At 46.9% G+C, this 18,186-nt stretch overlaps 1 protein-coding gene across 1 annotated transcript in view; it reads right to left on the bottom strand.

Moving 5' to 3' along the window:
- Positions 1–18,186, bottom strand: part of LOC123346794 (zinc finger protein 271-like) — a 76,205-nt gene that overhangs the window by 13,504 nt on the left and 44,515 nt on the right. The window contains 2 exon segments of the mRNA XM_044984253.1: positions 5,870–7,619; positions 8,034–8,141. Of these exon segments, the coding sequence (XP_044840188.1) occupies positions 5,870–7,619; positions 8,034–8,141 (1,858 nt within the window).

Here is an 18,186-nt window from a genome sequence, read left to right as displayed (position 1 = left end):
TATAAAAGGGGGCTAAAGCAGCGGCTGACAACCTTTCCAGCCCACTGGCCCCCTTTCAGGAGTCTGGCTTGTCATGTTTTACAACAGGCTACATAAAAAGCACTCGCAAAGTCAGTACAAAGTCAAATTTCATAGACAGTGACTTGTTTATACTGCTCTATATACAACACATGGAAACGTAAGTGCAATAATTATATTCCAATTGATTTATTTTATAATGATATGGTAAAAATGCAAAAATCAGCAATTTTCCAGTAATAGCGGCTTTGACACTTTTGTATTTTTAGGTCTGATTGTGTCAGCAAGTCGTTTTTAAGTGAGGTGTAACTTGAGGGCTGGCAGGATAAATCTAACTCCTGAAAGGGGCACAATAGTCTGGAAAGGCTGAGAGCCGCTGGCTTAGAGAGACCAGATGGTGGAGGGGGGAGGGCGTGACCTAGTAGTTTGCCCTGTAATAGGGCAGCAGCAAAGGCCAGAGCAGTTCTGGGGGCTGTGTATGCGAGGGTGTCCCTGCAGCGTGGAGCAACGCAGTAAGTCCTCGCTCTGGGGAGACCCTGTGTGGAAGCCCTGAGTTACAGGGACCTAGGTATTCCTGCCTCATGGCTCTATTTCCCATGGAATTTCTTCTATTAATTAGATCACGATAAACGGATGGTGCCCTGTTAACTCCTGGAGGGAGGACTGTGTCTCTGGGGGGGGGAGGGGTGTCATTGGGGAATGCGGGACTGTAGAGAATTGTGAATGTCCCAGGAGGTCCCCAAAATTAAAAGGCCCCAGGGATGCTGACCAAAGCCCAGGATGACAGCAGAGGGCCCGTGTCTCCAGGACTCTGGCTCTGGTTCATTCACTCTGGAGGTTCCAGGGAGGAGAGAAGGGTTGTGCCTGGATCCCTTCTGCACCACATTTCGGAGTAGGGGTCCCATGGGTAGGGGTCCCATTGGCAGGTGGCTGAGGTTCTACAGCTTTGGGCCTGGTTGGAGATTGGGATGGACAGCTGAGTGCCTTGTCCTCAGCTAACCAGACTTCGGAGGGGTGGAACTAAGGACAGCAGCCCACCTTTGGGGACATGAGGGAGACCCTTGGGTCCCTGGCCAAAACAGGAAAGGCCTGGGAGAGGGCGAGCTATAAGTGGGGGAGCTGCAGGCCTGTAGGCTGGGGAATCTCTGGGTGGATGTGTTCTTTGCAGGGCCCAGAGGGATTTGGCCCAGTTGTACCCAGAGGTTCTCTAGTGATCCCTCACTGTGATGGCGGAGTTGTGCAATGCCCAGGCAAGTTGATTCAGCTTAGTTTTACTTTAATGCATTCCCTGTATGACCCCAGCTAGGCTGGGGGCAAAGGTCACAGAATGAACTCAACCCCAGGATGTGAAGGGTCACTCGGAGGGGAACCCTGAGTGTTAGGCACCTGCCTGGGAGCGGAGACAGTCAGGCACCGACAGTGCTTGTGTAACCCACTGGCCAGTGTGTGAGATGTGTCTCCCCAGCCCCACGCTCCGAGGAAATGTGGCCGTCATAGCCCAGCTACTGAGCCATGCTGAAGACACTCATGCATCCAGCTAGGGAAGTCACTGGTGTTGGCCAGGCTGTGTTGTGAGACTCTGCTGCTGACACTGTGATCTGTGCCAGCTCCGAGAGATGCTCCCTTTTGGATTCTCTCGATAACACCCTCTGGGGTTCTGACCCAATGACCCCAATGCGCAACCATTGATTTACACCAGCGAGGCACCTGTCCCACTGTTGTGTAATTTTCATGTGTCAAGTGGCTCGGTAAACTGAAGGAAGAACTGGGGTGGGCTTTGGTCTGGAGAGGGCTCTCTGGAGGGAATCTCTCCTCGTGCCTGGGGAGGGCACGCTCTGCCCCTGGTATGGCGGCTGGTGTGGCAGTGGCTCTCCCTGTCCCCAGAGTCATATCCAGAGGGATCTCCACCCCCAGTGGAATGTCTGATGAGGGAGGGATGCGCGCAGCACCTGGGGGGGTCTCTCTGCCCTCTCTGGTGCCTGGTGTGAGTAGACGTGTTCCCAAAGGTTCTTGCTGCTGCTCTCACACTGGTAGGGCCTGGCCTGGCTGTGTGGGTGCTGGATGGGGGTCTTCCTGGGTGGCTGTGTGAGCGCTGGGGACCCTCACAGGGTGTCTCCTCGGGCTGGCTGTGCAGTTGAGTGACATCTGCCATAAAGATACAACGGTTGGGCACAATCCTGACCTGGGTGAGATGAGGCAGAACTGGGGGAGCTTGCAGAGCCTTAAAAAAAATTCCCAGCTGTTTATACCAATGATGGATGGTTTCTGTAGGACCGTTTAACCAATTCCTCACCTGTGTGGATGTTTCTCAGGACCTGCCTTTCCTCAGAGCTCCAGGACCCACAGCTCTTCCCCCCATTCTCAGCTGGGAAATTATGCTCAGTTTTGGAATTGGAAAATTGGTTGTGAGAAAACAGGTGAGATGCGGGTTTTACAGTTGTCCTGCGACAGAGCTGTTGCCAGATGGGCTGGGTGGGTCCTTGTATAAAGAAAACAGATGAGAAAATTTTCCTGCAGATTCTTTGGGGAGCTCAGGTGGTTCCTGATGTGACATTGGCAAACCATGTGCCACTTTATGCCAAGATCCCTACGCCTCACTTAGATACTGAAAAACACCCAGAACCAGCCTGGTTCACTGTGTGTTAGTACTGGTCAAATAGGTGGTAGAGTTATAAAAACGTGCTTAGTGTTTTGACTGTTTTGAATGCTTATAAATGCTGCGCACTTTAAGCTCACTTATAACATCTGCATCCCATATTGTAAGGTAATAGTTGAGCATTTGCATTGTGAGCCTCTCTAATGATGTAAACCACCAGACAAGAGGGAAACATTAACTAGTGTGACATACTAGTATCTAGCCCGACAAAGCAAGCCCATTGACACCAGACAAACTGGGAGACATGATGCAAGTGAATTCCTCCCAACAGTTGAACTTGCAACTCAGAGCAGAAGGGGGGAGGGAATAAAAAGCCTTAAGAAAGAGGAACTGTATCTTCATGCTGCTTGGATTCTAAGGGGCAAGGATTACTGAGCATAAACTAAAGATATCCTGTTTCCCTGCAGCTCAGATGATGGCCCAGGGCTGCTTTAAACACCTGCCCTGAGATGTCTGGGCTGACAATTTCAGACAACAAACAACACATGGGAGTGTTTTGTCTGGTGGCTGCAATTGGTCACTCCCCTCTAGGTCCAGGGCAGGGGTTGTGATCAGAGCCCTGATGTTGGGGTTCAATGGACTAGGTACAGCACAGAGCCATGGAGCTGGGGTCTGGGACCGAGAATGGGAAGCAGAGTATAGGGGAGGGGAAGACCCAGAGACTGAGCCCAGAGGCACTTAGAGCTGCAAGAGCAAAGACATGGAGGTGCCAGATATCCCTTTTAAAGCAGAATGGCCAGACACATCAGTGAAAGGGGCTGGATGGGGGAGTGAGAGATTCCTGCTGAGGGGGAGTAAATAAGAACGGCCATACAGGGTCAGCCCAATGGTCCATCTAGCCCATGGTTCAGACTTCTGACAGTGGCCAAGGCCAGGTGCTTCAGAGGGAATAAACAGAACAGGCAATTTTTGAGTGATCCAGCCCATCGTCCAACCCTACAGCTTTTGGCAGTGAGATGCTTAGGGACACCCAGAGCACGGGGTTCCGTCCCTAAATGCCTTGGCTAATAGCCATTGATGGACCTATCCTCCATGAGCTTATCTAATTATTTTTGAAGTTATACTTTTGTCCTTCACAACATCCCCTGGCAATGAGTTCCACAGGCTTATTGTGTGTGTGTGATGAAACACTTCCTTTCGTTAGTTTTTACCTGCTGCATATTAATTTAATTGGGTGACACCTGGCTCTTGTGCTATGAAGAGTAAATAACACTTCCTTCTTTACTTTCTCCACACCAGTCATGATTTTATAGACCTCTATCATATCCCCCCTTAGTTGTCTCTTTTCCAACAGGAACAGTCCCAGTCTTTTTCATCTCTCCTCATATGAAGCTGTTTCATACCCCAATCATGTCTGTTACCCTTCTCTGTACCTTTTCCATTTCTAACATATGTTTTTTGAGATGGGGAGACCAGAACTGAAAGCCATATTCAAGGAGTGTGTACATATCCTGGATTTATACAGTTGCATTATGAGATTTTCTCTCTTATTATCTATCTCTTTCCTAACGATTCCCAACATTCTGTTTGCTTTTTTGACTGCCGCTGCACACTGAGTGGATGTTTTCAGAGACCTATCCACAATGACTCCAAGATCTCTTTCTTGAGTGGTAACAGCTCATTTAGACCCCATCATTTTATATGTATAGTTGGGATTATATTTTCAAATGTGCATTATTTTGAATTTATTGACATTGAATTCATGAGGGGGAATTTACCCAATCTGGGGCACTTTGCCCTGTACCCATATAGCTGAAGAACAGAGGAAATATCTGAGATTCCCTGGGAGACGATGGATTTTGCAACGAACATTTTATTAGGAATTTATTTGGAAAAAACCCAGAAACTAATCAAAGTAAAAACTTCAATGAGAAATAAAGATGACTCTGTAATCTGATTTTCTAGAAACAAGAGACCCTCCGCTGACCCACCATCCCAAAACAAGGGGAAAAATTCCTCACGGGGAGGGAGCATTTATTTCAGGAAAAATCCCATGTGTGATGTCAGCTGAGCCCCTCCCTGAAAACAGGGATGAGGAAATCCTGCTGAAACCCTTCCCATTGGCTCAGCCACTCACTCCCCTGACACAGCGAGCCAGGAAGGGACCGGTGAGTTTCAGTACCTCTGGCCTCCTGAGTCACTCGTCACACAATAATTAGTGGCACCTCATGACTCCCTGTGGAGGGGAGCAACTATTATCCCCATCAGGGACCGGAGAAGAGGAGGCTGCACAGAGAGGAGGGGGAGTGACTGACACAAGATCACACCAGGAGACACTAGCACGGAGCGTTATTGAACCCAGGGGTCCTGTCTGCCCATCTCTCCACTGCCACCCCACACCTCCCACCTCTAGCTGTGGGGATGTACAGAAGATGCTCTGGCATTGGCATAATTCGCCCAGTCACCACCTCAAAGGGTGTGTGATCCATGGAGGCAGCTGGAGTTGCCCTGAGTGCCATTAAAATTAGTGGAATCAGGGTGTCCTGACAGTATCCATTGGCACCTACCACCTTCGTTTGATGGTGCGATTGGGCACCATAACTGGGAACTGAACCTAGGAGTCCCAGGGTCCCAGCCTCCACAAGAGCTGAGAATAGAACCCAGGAGTCCTGAGTCCCAATTCCCTCTGCTGTCACTATTGCACCATACTGTCCTCCCAGGAACAGTGCAACTCCAAATGGCAATACCTGTCTGGGTAATCTCCACCATTAATTCCCTTCTCAGTCCCTCCTCCCATCCCACGGCTGCAGAGCTGTTCAATACACTGAGCATTGCTCTGAAATCCTGTTACTTCAGCTTAGCAGCACCATCTGCCTTATAACCACAGCCCCAAGGGGCCTCTCGCTGCTTCCATGAGTAACGTCCTTCTGCCCCTGGCCTGAGAGGCCTGAGGAGCTGCAGACACAAACGGCAACAGTGCATTTTTACCTCTTCTCTACATTGGAGAGCGTGTGTGGAACCCACAGATACATCTCGCTACTAATCTCATTGTCTGCTTCACCCAGACCCAGAAAAAACATAACTCCCAGTATCCAGCGTTCCTGCCTCTTCTGGGTCCCATATAAACCATTCCCCACTAAAACCTCAACCTTGTGCCCACCTGCTGCCCCTGCCCAGACCCTTCTCAAATGAAGCACATTTACACTTTGCTTCAAGAGGACATTGACCACAAGGAGAGCTCCCAACACCTTCTACCTTGTGTGCAGTTTCTGGTGGGATATTAGGGAGACCTTTGCCTTGTAGCTTTTCTCACAGACAGAACATCTGTATGGTTTATTTCCATTGTGCATTCTCTGATGGACAATAAGGGCTGAGCTCTGGGTAAAGTTCTTTCCACACTCAGAGCAGTTAAAGGGCTTCTGTCCTGTGTGGATTCTCTGATGTCTAATAAGGTGCAATCTCTGACAGAAACTTTTCCCACATTCGGTGCAGTTAAAGGGTTTCTCTCCCGTGTGGATTCTCTGATGTGAAATTAGTTCTGAGCTCCGCTTGAAGCTTTTTCCACACTCAGGGCAGTTATGAGGTTTCTCTCCCATGTGGATTCTCTGATGTGAAATAAGGTCTGAGCTGCGCTTTCAGCTTTTCCCGCACTCAGGGCAGTTATAGGGTCTTGCTGCCATGTGGATTTTCTGATGTACAGTGAGGTTTGATCTCTGGCTGAAGCTCATTCCACAGACAGAGCATTTATAAGATCTCTCTCCTGTGTGAATTCGTCTGTGTGAAATAAGGTCCAAGCTCTGTTTGAAGCTTTTCCCACAGTTGACACATTTATAGGGTGCCTCTCCCGTGTGGATTCTCTGGTATGAAATCAAGTCTGAGCTCAGAGCAAAGCTTTTCCCACAGAAAGAACATTTATAGGGTGTCTCTCCTGTGTGGAGTCTCCAGTGTTTACTAAGGTCCGAGCTCTGCCTGAAGCTTTTCCCACAGTTGGGGCACTTACGGGGTCTCTCTCCTGTGTGGATTCTCTGATGTGAAATCAGGTACGAGAAATTGGAAAAATGCTTCCCACACTCCAGGCAGTTATAGGGTCTCTCTCCTGTGTGGACTTTCTGGTGTTTAAGGAGGTTTGAACTCTGGCTGAAGCCTTTCCCACAGTTGGGGCATTTATAGGGTCTCTCTGCCACATGGATTCTCTGATGTACACTAAGGTCTGTTCTCTGCTTGAAGCTTTTCCCGCACTTAGGACAGCTATAGGGTGCCTTTCCTGTGTGGATTCTCTGGTGGACAGTAAGGTACGCTTTCTGACGGAAGGTTTTCCCACAGTCGAGGCATATATAAGGTCTCTCTCCTGTGTGGATTCTCCGGTGTGAAATCAGAGATGAGAAATAAGCAGAATATTTCCCACACTCAAGACAGTTATGGGGTTTCTCTCCCATATGGATTGTGTGATGTGAAATAAGGACTGAGCTCTGCTTGAAGCTCTTCCCACAGTCAGGGCATTTATATGGCCTCTCTCCCGTGTGAATTCTCTGGTGTGAAACAAGGTCTGAACTGTGCTTGAAACTTTTCTTGCAGTTGAGGCATTTATAGGGTCTCTCTCCTGTATGGATTCTCTGATGTACAATAAGGTTTGATATCTGACTGAAGCACTTCCCACAGCTGGGGCAGTTATAGGGTTTTTCGCCGGTGTGGACTCTTTGATGTCTAACAAGGTTGGATTTCCGGTTGAAACTTCTCCCACACTCAGCACAGTCATATGGTTCCTCTTTACTGAAGACTCTTGGCTGGATCGTGGTTTCCTTCAGACCTCCCATTTGGTAAATGGATTTACCCAGTTTCATCCCTGGGTTGTTTCCTTGCTGGCTCTCACAGGCTTTTCTCTGCTCAGGACTCTGGGAAACGTCCTCTTCAGATTTTCCTGATAGATTTCTGTGTTGTTCAGGAACTCGCTCGGGAACTTCCTGCTGAGGATTCACCTCCCTGCTCTCTCCCACCATCCCATCACCTGCTGGGACAGATGAATAATCCAGACAGGAGTCATGTCCTTTGCCCGAGGGGAAAGGGAACCTCAAAAAAGTGAATGGGATGGCAGGAAATAAACCAGAATATCTGCTGTGGAGATGAAAAAATCAGGAGCCAAATCCCTCCCCCCGAAACCCTTCCCCAGAAAGGAGAGAGGAGGGGACCAATTCTGCCTCCACATCCCAAGTGAACACCCAGGGGGGAGGGAGCTAGGTGTCAGTCAGAATGGGTGGGAAGCCCTGAATTGCATCTGACATGAGGATACGACACCAGCTAGGCACAGTCCTGACCTGGGTGAGATGAAGCAGAAGTGTGGGAGCTCATGGGCCCTTTTGGGAATCCCAGCTGATTATGCCAATGACAGGTGGTTTGTGTGTCCATTTAATCACTTGCTCACCTGTGCGGATGTTTCTCAGGATGTCCCTTTCCTCAAAGCTCGGGAGATCTGGCAGATCTTCCCCTCGTTCCAGCTGGGATATTATGTTGGGTTTGGCAATTGGAAATCCTGTTCCAGGGAGAGAAAGCAGGTGAGACCAGGAATTTACAATTATTCTGAGACAAAGCTGTTTGTAGATGTGCTGGATGAGTGGGCATCCTTGTATTCTTCACAGAGTTTAGGGCAGAAGGGACCAATAGATCATCTAGTCTGACCTAATGTGTATCACAGGCCTTTCATTTCACCCAGGTACCACCTATATTAAGCCCAGAGACTTTAGCTGAAAACATTTCAGTCCCCAGGAGAGTAAACTGTGTGGCACAGGGAGAGAACAGGAGAGACCAACATGCTACTAATGTCTGAGGCCCCTGCACTGGCAGGGAATTGATTTGGTAAAATGCTCAGATGATCCCAGCAGGTGAGCCAGGCCCAATGCTGCAGACTCAGGAAAGCTAACCCCATCCCCCGCCAAGGTTCCAGCCAATCGGAGCTGCAGGAAAATTCATTCCTAACCCCGTCAGGTGATCAGTTTGATCCTGAGCATGTGAGTAAGATACACCAGCCAGGAATCTAGAAAGAGGATTCTCACCCTTAATTACTGGTCCACCCCATCTGGTGTCTTCTCTTCAATTATGGCCAATCTCTTATGCTTCAGAGGAGGAAAAATACAAACAAAGATCCTAGAACATAACTAGCCATTTGTACATTGGGGTAAAATATTCTTTTTTGAGCGCTGTAAATGACCAAGTGAAATCACAAAAAATGATTATAATCATTATTCAATGACCAAACAGAAAAAACACTTAATAAATTCAGTGACACCCAAACCTCCAAAAACCCGGTAAATACAAAGTTAAAGTATTTCAAACTCAACTTCTGAGAAAACAGGAAATTGTACTGGCATGGCAGTGCCACTATAGTTAAGGTTGCATCACAACTTCTGTTGAAAGGTTGACTTTTCTAAGTCCTCTAAAATCAACATCCTTTGTTAGACTCCTTTAAAATATGGTGTGCGTGAGGAGGGTGTTGGGTGCAGTCAGTGACCCAAACTTGGGGTCATTTGAGCTAGAAGTGCCAGAGATATAAGACCTGAAAAAAACAGCCATTTATAAAAAGAGTTTCTAGTTTGTTTTTTTTGCATAGAGCTAGAGATCTAACTATTGACCAGCGTCACACTGTTCTCAATAGTTTTACCCAAAATAGTTCATGGCACCCCCTAAATCTTTGGGGGATCCAGACTGAAAATGGGATTTAAGAAAATGTACATTTTTTAAATGACACATGCACCAATACAGAAAAGCCGTTAGCGGGTTTCCATTTCTGCCATTTTATAGGCTTTAAAGCACAACTCTTGTAAGTGCTCTAAAATCTGAATGGTTACTCAGATCATTTTGCACCCTCCTTGGGGTGTTGGATAGCATTAGTGACCCAAATATGGGGTCTTTTGAGGGGTTTTCGAGTTATAGGTCCCCTCAAAAATGTCCCTCTACTGTGAGGTACTAGTGACTCAGACCTTGCTGAAACCGGTTAACTGTAAACTCACCCTTCAATTATGCTTCAGGGTTTCAGCCAGCTACCAGCAGGGATCAGAAAAGGATCCCCACAATGTATTCTGGGAGGGTTTTTTTGTATTTTCTTCCTCTAATACACCAGGGATAATAATTGGAGATGGGGCAGTGGGCGGGGTGGGCCAGGGCTCTTAGGTCGCACTGAGGAGTCTCTCTCTCAGGTACTTGGCTGGCTGTTTCTTGCTCACAACATGGGGTCTAACTGATGGCTGTATGTGAGGTTGGAAAGGAATTTCCCCAGGTCAGATTGGCAGTGACCTTGGGGGTCTGTTCACCTGGTTGTCCTCTGCAGCATGTGGGTGCGGGTCACTTGCCAGGATTCTGTGGAAGCAGCAAAGAATCCTGTGGCACCTTATAGACTAACAGACGTTTTGCAGCATGAGCTTTCGTGGGTGAATACCCACTTCTTTGGATGCAAGTCACAGCTACCCCTCTGATACAGGATTCTGTGGGTATATCTCACTTAATCATTTCCCTGCCATTGTTGGGGCCTCAGACTCTGTGCACCTTGGTTCCTCTTATTCTCTGCCTGCTACACATAATGGTCTAGTCTCCTGCGATCTGTAATACTTCAGTCTAATTTTGGTTGTGCAGTTGTGTGCAGGTGCTGTGGGGTGTTGGTGGCCTGTGATATACAGGAGGTCAGACTAGATAACCCGGTGGTCCCTTCTGGCCTTAAAACTCAGTGACTCTAATGACCTTCTCTTAAATCAGTCATTTCTAAGACAGAGGCCTGGTCTACACTTACAATTTAGACTGATGTAGTGACAGCGCTCAGCTACACTGCCGTAGCTGTGCCAACCTAACCCTTGGTGTAGACCAGGGGTCAGCAAAATTTCAGCAGTGGTGTGCCGAGTCTTCATGTATACACTCTAATTTAAGGCTTCGCATGCCAGTAATACATTTTAACATTTTTTAGACGGTCTCTCTGTAAGTCTATAATATATAACCAAACTATTGTTATATGTAAAGTAAAGCTTCTGAAATATTTTGAAAACCTTGTTTATTTAAAATTAAATTAAAATGCAGATCTTATCAGTTTAGTATCAGAGGGGTAGCCGTGTTAGTCTGGTTCTGTAGAAGCAGCAAAGAATCCTGTGGCACCTTATAGACTAACAGACGTTTTGCAGCATGAGCTTTCGTGGGTGAATACCCACTTCTTCAGATGCAAGTTGCATCTGAAGAAGTGGGTATTCACCCACGAAAGCTCATGCTGCAAAACGTCTGTTAGTCTATAAGGTGCCACAGGATTCTTTGCTGCTTCTATCAGTTTAGTGTGATCCTTGCCCTTGCTTTTCCTTGCTGAGTTTTCCAATGTCTGGTGGCTCGTATTTGGATACTTTAAGCTGCACAGAGGCTTCTGAGTGATCAGTTGTTAACTGGCTGGAACCCCAGATCGGCAGCTGAGGTGAGTGGAGCTGGTGGCTGGTAGGGCTGAGCAGGGCTGGAGGCCTGGACCCTGTCTGGCAGGGAGCCTGCGCTGGAACTCCAGCCAAAAGCAAGATGAGTGGGGCTGTGGGGGGGTCCCGGCTGGCAAGGGGCCAGCAGCCAGAACCCCAGAGCAGCAGTGGGCTGAGCGGGTCAGCCTGCCCAGCTCTGGGGTTTCAGCCGCCAGCTCTTGCCAGCCAGGGTCTCAGCCCGCTGCCAGCCGGGGGTTCCTTCACCCAGGCTGGCAGCGGGTGCTGAGTGGGACCGGCGGTGGGACCCCGGCTGGCAGGAGCCAGTGGCGGAAACCCCAGAGCAGCGATGGGCTGAGTGGCTCAGCCTGCTCCACGTGCCATCAAAAATCGGCTCGCATGCCACCCAGGTGGACAGAAGAGTGCTTCATTAGGATAGTTACTGTCACTCAGGGAGGTTGTGTTCCTACAGTGACCGAAAACTCCCTTCCATTGCTGTAGGCTACATCTATGGGGTTATGCCAGCGCAGCTACATTGCAGCAGCTATGCTGCTCTAGCCTCCACAGCGTAGCCAAGCCCAGAATCTTTCATGCTGTAGATATAATCTGAATTCTTGTTTTCTCAGATGTATTACCTTGCATTTGGTTGTACAAGTACTAAACACATTGTGACAGGTTGGATCACAGAAACCCCCTTGGGAGCTGCCACCTGATGTGCCAAGACTACTTCTATCCCAGCTTTCCCTGACAGTTCAGGACTCCAGCACCCTGTCTTGCTGAGCCAGACACTCCTGTCTGTTCCAACACAGACGCAGGGTCTGAATTACTTGCCCAAAGCTGCAGGTTTAGCTGAAAGCAGCTAACAGAAGTGTGCTTGTCTTTAACACTCAGATGCCCAACTTCCAATGGGGTCTAAACCCAAATAAATCTGTTTTATTAACACTCAGATGCCCAACTTCCAATGGGGTCTAAACCCAAATAAATCTGTTTTACCCTGTATAAACCTTATGCAGGGTAAACTCATAAATTGTTTGCCCTCTATAACACTGATAGTGAGATATGCACAGTTGTTGGCTCCCCCAGGTGTTAATACATACTCCGAGTTAATTAATAAGTAAAAAGTGATTTTATTAAATACAGAAAGTAGGATTTAAGTGGTTCCAAGTAGTAACAGACAGAACAAAGTAAGTCACCAAGCAAAATAAAATAAAATGTGCAAATCTATGTCTAATCAGACTGAATACAGATAAGATCCTCACCAGTTCCAGAATGATCCCTTTTACAGACTAATCTCCTTTTAGCCTGGATCCAGCAATCACTCACACCTCTTGCACACTGTCCTTTGTTCCAGTTTCTTTCAAGTATCCTGGGGGTGGGGGGAGGTGGAGAGGCTCCCTCTTTAGCCAGCTGAAGACCAAAATGGAGGGGTCTCCCAGGGGTTTAAATAGACTCTCTCTTGTGGGTGGAGACCCCCTCCTCACTCCTAAGCAAAGTCCAGCTCCAAGATGGAGTTTTGGAGTCACCTGGACAAGTTACATGTCCATGCATGACTCACAGTTTTTACAAGTAGCATCCATTTTTTACATGCTACCTTGAACGTCCTCAAGTAGACTTCTTATGTGGATTGGAGCATTCCAAGAACCATTGTCCTTTAAGTGTTTCTTGATTAGGTAAAAAGAACAGGAGTACTTGTGGCACCTTAGAGACTAACAAATTTATTTCAGCATGAGCTTTCGTGAGCTACAGCTCACTCCTTCGGATGCATAGAATGGAACACACAGACAGGAGATATTTATACATACAGAGGTGGAAAATGTGGAAGTATGCATACCAACAGGAAGAGTCTAATCAATTGAGATGAGCTATCATCAGCAGGAGAAAAAAACACAAACTTTAGAAGTGATAATTAAGATGACCCATAGAAGGTGTGAGGAGAACTTAACATAGGGAAATGGGTCATTACACTAGTTGAATCTAACCATTCCCAGTCTCTGTTTAAGCCTGAGTTAATTGTATCTAATTTGCATATTAATTCGAGTTCAGCAGTCTCTCTTCGGAGTCTGTTTTTGAAATTTTTTTGTTGCAAAATTGCCACCTTCAAGTCTGTCACTGAGTGGTTAGAGAGGTTGAAGTGTTCTCCCACTGGTTTTTGAATGTTATGATTCCTGATGTCAGATTTGTGTCCATTTATTCTTTTGCGTAGAGACTGTCCGGTTTGGCCAATGTACATGGCAGAGGGGCATTGCTGGCACATGATGGCATATATCACGTTGGTAGATGTGCAGGTGAACGAGCCCCTGATGGCGTGGCTGATGTGATTAGGTCCTATGATGGTGTCACTTGAATAGATATGTGGACAGAGCTGACATCGGGCTTTGTTGCAAGGATAGGTTCCTGGGTTAGTGTTTATGTTGTATGGTGTGCGGTTGCTGGTGAGTATTTGCTTCAGGTTGGGAGGCTGTCTATAAGCGAGGACTGGCCTGTCTCCCAAGATCTGTGAGAGTGAGGGATCATCTTTAAGGATAGGTTGTAGATCTTTGATGATGCGCTGGAGAGGTTTTAGTTGGGGGCTGTAGGTGATGACTAGTGGCGTTCTGTTATTTTCTTTGTTGGGCCTGTCCTGTAGTAGGTGGCTTCTGGGTACTCTTCTGGCTCTGTCAATCTGTTTTTTCACTTCAGCAGATGGGTATTGTAGTTTTAAGAATGCTTGATAGAGATCTTGTAGGTGTTTATCTCTGTCTGAGGGATTGGAGCAAATACGGTTGTATCTTAGAGCTTGGCTGTAGACAATGGATCTACTTGCGCTACATTGATGACATCTTCATTTAAGCAGGAAATTCAGATCACTGTAACAATAACCTGTCCTCATTATTATTGATACCCCACTAATCTTTGTGCCATCCACAAGCCTTAGCAGCAAAGATTTTACATCATCATGAAGATTGTTGATAAAAATATTAAGTAGTGTTGGGCCAAGAACTGCTCCCTAGGTCACCCACTAGAAACAGCCCTGCTCATTGACTTCTCCCCATTAACAAAAACATTTTGAGATCTGTGAGTGAGCCAGTTGTCAATCCATCTACTGTGTGGTCTAGTTCATTCCATATAACACAAGCTTTTTAAATCAAAATGTCATGTGATACCAAATCAAATGCCCTGAAGAAATCCAAGTATATTGTATCAACACTGCTGCCTCCATCCACCAGAGCTGCATAAACCAAACAGATGTTCCTGAAGACCCTTTGGGGAGGTCAGATGGTTCTTGGGAGGTGTACAGCTCCCCTTGCAGGAGGTGCAGCCATCTCCACACACTGGAGGATTTTATGACTTTGGCACAATACAGTTGTGTGCAACCTCTTACTCCTTCCTAACCTTGCTAAGACTACAGCCCTTTCCAGCCATGGAGATAGTTATGGGAAAGGATGGAGAGCAGACATATCTGTGTGCGAGAGCATGTGTTTAAAAACACAGAGTGCTACATACAGCCCATCCTCTCCCTTGGAAGTTCTGGGGATGAGCCTCTCCACTATGTTTCTGAATCTCCTCTCCCCTGGGAGGGGTATCAGGAGGGAACAGTCTCTCTCACATGGTTTCTGGGGCTGATCTTCCTGAAATCTAAGGGGCCAGAAAAGAACCCTGAGCAGAAGCCAACCCAGATGCTTCAGAGACCTCCCATCTTTCTAATACCCGAGGGGACAAGGAATCCTTACCCAGCGAGGTCACATTCTCATAGTTCTGCTGCATGATGTCCCTGTAGAGGGCTCTCAGACTGTGGTCCAGCAGAGCCCATTGCTCTTCAGTAAAATACACAGCCACCTCCTCGAAGGTCACCAGCTCCTGAAACAGCCAGAGTCCCCCTCTCAGAACCTGCTGCCCCAGCCACAATGCCACCAGCTCAGTCACAGGCAGGGCTGCAAAATCCCTCACCCCCACCCCACAGAGAGCAGGAAATTTTCCTTGGGGAAGGGAGAATTTCTCAAAGCTGTCATTAAAAACACACTATTTTGGTGGTGAAACCGTGATGCCAACAGCTGCCAACTCAGCTGATTTTATCATGACCATGATTCCTGGCACGGAACTCACACATTGTTCCTTGTTCTACATGGCCACCACCTTCCATTACTTTCAGGGTGGGTAGAGTCAAACTGCCCTTATTCAAAATAGCCACCATTTCCCTACAGTTTGTAAACCCACCTCCAGAGTTACTCTTGGCTTCTGAGTGCTGTAGGATGGCAACAGAGCTTTGGTATCATGGAGTTGTTTCCTCACACAGGAGTACTTCCACCCTGTCCCTGAAATTCGGGTCCTACCTTAAAGAAGATATAGTGTATAAGTTTAAGTTAGTATTTCTTTCAATGGTTTATGAGCTCTTTAGTGGAGCTCACAGTGTTATAGGTTTTAGAAGCCTCCAGAGCCAGAGCAGCAGTGGGTATGTAGCTCATAGACTTTAAGGTCAGAAGGGACCATTATGATCATCTAGTCTGACCTCCTGCACAATGCAGGCCACAGAATCTTACCCATCCACTCCTGTAGCAAACCCTTAGCCTATGTCTGAGTTATTGAAGTCCCCAAATTGTAGTTTGAAGACCTCAAGCTGCAGAGAATCCTCCAGCAGGTGACCCGTGCCCCACGCTGCAGAGGAAGGCGAAAAACCTCCAGGGCCTCTGCCAATCTGCCCTGGAGGAAATTCCTTCCCAATCCCAAATATGGTGATCAGTTAAACCCTGAGCATGTGGGCAAGACTCACCAGCCAGCACCCAGGAAAGAATTCTCTGTAGTAACTCAGATCCCACCCCATCTAACATCCCATCACAGACCACTGGGTATACTTACCTGCTGATAATCAAATATCAATTGACAAATGAATTGCCAAAATTAGGCTATCCCATCATACCATCCCCTCCATAAACTTATCAAGCTTAATCTTAAAGCCAGATATGTCTTTTGCCCCCACTACTCCCCTTGGAAGGCTGTTCCAGAACTTCACTCCTCTAATGGCTAGAAACCTTCATCTAATTTCAAGTCTAGACTTCATAGAATCATAGAACTTAAGATCAGAAGGGACCATTATGATCATCTAGTCAGACCTCCCGCAAAATGCAGGCCACAAAAGCTGACCCACCCACTCTTGAAATAATTCTCTCCCTTGACTCAGCTGTTGAAGTCCCCAAATCCTGGTTTAAAGACTTCAAGTAGCAGGTAATCCTCCAGCAAGCGACCCCTGCCCCATGCTGCGGAGGAAGGCAAAAAACCTCCAGGGCCACTGCCAATCTACCCTGGAGGAAAATTCCTTCCCGACCCCAAATATGGCGATCAGCTGAACCCCGAGCATGCGGGCAAGACTCTCCAGCCAGACACTCAAGAAAAAGACTTTCAATATCCCAACATTGACTCTCGGTACTAATTACCAGTGGCAGCACGTTATTGACCTATTGACTAAATAGTGTTATCCTATCAAACCATTCCCTCCATAAACTTATCAAGCTTAATCTTAAAGCCAGAGAGGTCCTTCGCCCCCACTGTTTCCCTCGGTAGGCTGTTCCAGAATTTCACTCCCCTGATGGTTAGAAACCTTCGTCTAATTTCAAGCCTAAACTTCCCGACTGCCAATTTATATCCATTTGTTCTCGTGTCCACATTAGTACTGAGCTGAAATAATTCCTCTCCCTCCCTGGTATTTATCCCTCTGATATATTTAAAGAGAGCAATCATATCTCCTCTCAACCTTCTTTTGGTTAAGGAAAACAAACCAAGCTCCTCAAGTCTCTTTTCATACGACAGGCTTTCCATTCCTCGGATCATTCTAGTGGCCCTTCTTTGTACCCATTCCAGTTTGAATTCATCCTTCTTAAACATGGGAGACCAAAACTGCACACAGTACTCCAAATGAGGTCTCACCAACGCCTTGTATAACGGGACTAGCACCTCCTTATCTCTACTAGAAATACCTCGCCTAATGCATCCCAAGACCGCATTAGCTTTTTTAACGGCCACATCACATTGCCAACTCATAGTCATCCTGCGATCAACCAGGACTCCGAGGTCCTTCTCCTCTTCCGTTACTTCCAACTGGTGCGTCCCCAGCTTATAACTAAAATTCCTGTTAGTCATCCCTAAATGCATAACCTTACACTTCTCACTATTGAATTTCATCCTATTACTAATACTCCAGTTTACAAGGTCATCCAAATCTCCCTGGAGGATATCCCGATCCTTCTCCGAATTGGCAATACCTCCCAACTTGGTGTCATCCGCAAACTTTATCAGCCCACTCCTACTTTTGGTTCCGAGGTCAGTGATAAATAGATTGAATAAGATCGGACCCAAAACCGAACCTTGAGGAACTCCACTGGTAACCTCCCTCCAACCTGACAGATCACCTTTCAATACGACCCGCTGCAGTCTCCCCTTTAACCAGTTCCTTATCCACCTCTGGATTTTCATTTCAATCCCCATCTTTTCCAATTTAACCAGTAATTCCTCATGCGGTAGCGTATCAAACGCCTTACTGAAATCAAGATATATTAGATCCACCGCATTTCCCTTGTCTAAAAAATCTGTTACTTTCTCAAAGAAGGAGATCAGGTTGGTTTGGCACGATCTACCTTTCATAAAACCATGTTGTAATTTGTCCCAATTGCCATTGACCTCAAGGTCCGTAACTACTCTCTCCTTTAATATTTTTTCCATGACTTTGCATACTACAGATGTTAAACTAACAGGCCTGTAGTTACCCGGGTCACTTTTTTTCCCCTTCTTGAAAATAGGAACTATATTAGCTAATCACCAGTCAAACGGTACAACCCCCGAGTTCAGAGATTCATTAAAAATTATCGCTAACGGGCTTGCAATTTCACTTGCCAATTCCTTTAATATTCTAGGATGAAGATTATCCGGGCCACCTGATTTACTACCGTTAAGCTGTTCAAGTTTGGCTTCTACCTTGGATACTGTAATTTCCAACCCCGTACCTTCATTCCCATCAGTCACTCTGTCACTATTCCTAAGCCCTTCATTATCCTTATTAAAGACCGAGGTGAAATATTCGTTTAGATATTGTGCCATGCCTAGCTTATCCTTGATCTCCACTCCGTTTACAGTTTTAAGCAGTCCCACTTCTTCTTTCTTAGTTTTCTTCCTATTTATATG

The sequence above is a fragment of the Mauremys mutica genome, chromosome 12 (assembly GCF_020497125.1).
Source record: "Mauremys mutica isolate MM-2020 ecotype Southern chromosome 12, ASM2049712v1, whole genome shotgun sequence".
In the NCBI taxonomy this organism is placed as follows: domain Eukaryota; kingdom Metazoa; phylum Chordata; order Testudines; family Geoemydidae; genus Mauremys; species Mauremys mutica.
The sequence above is the reverse complement of the archived record's forward strand: the minus strand, read 5'-3'. Positions and strand labels throughout refer to the sequence as shown.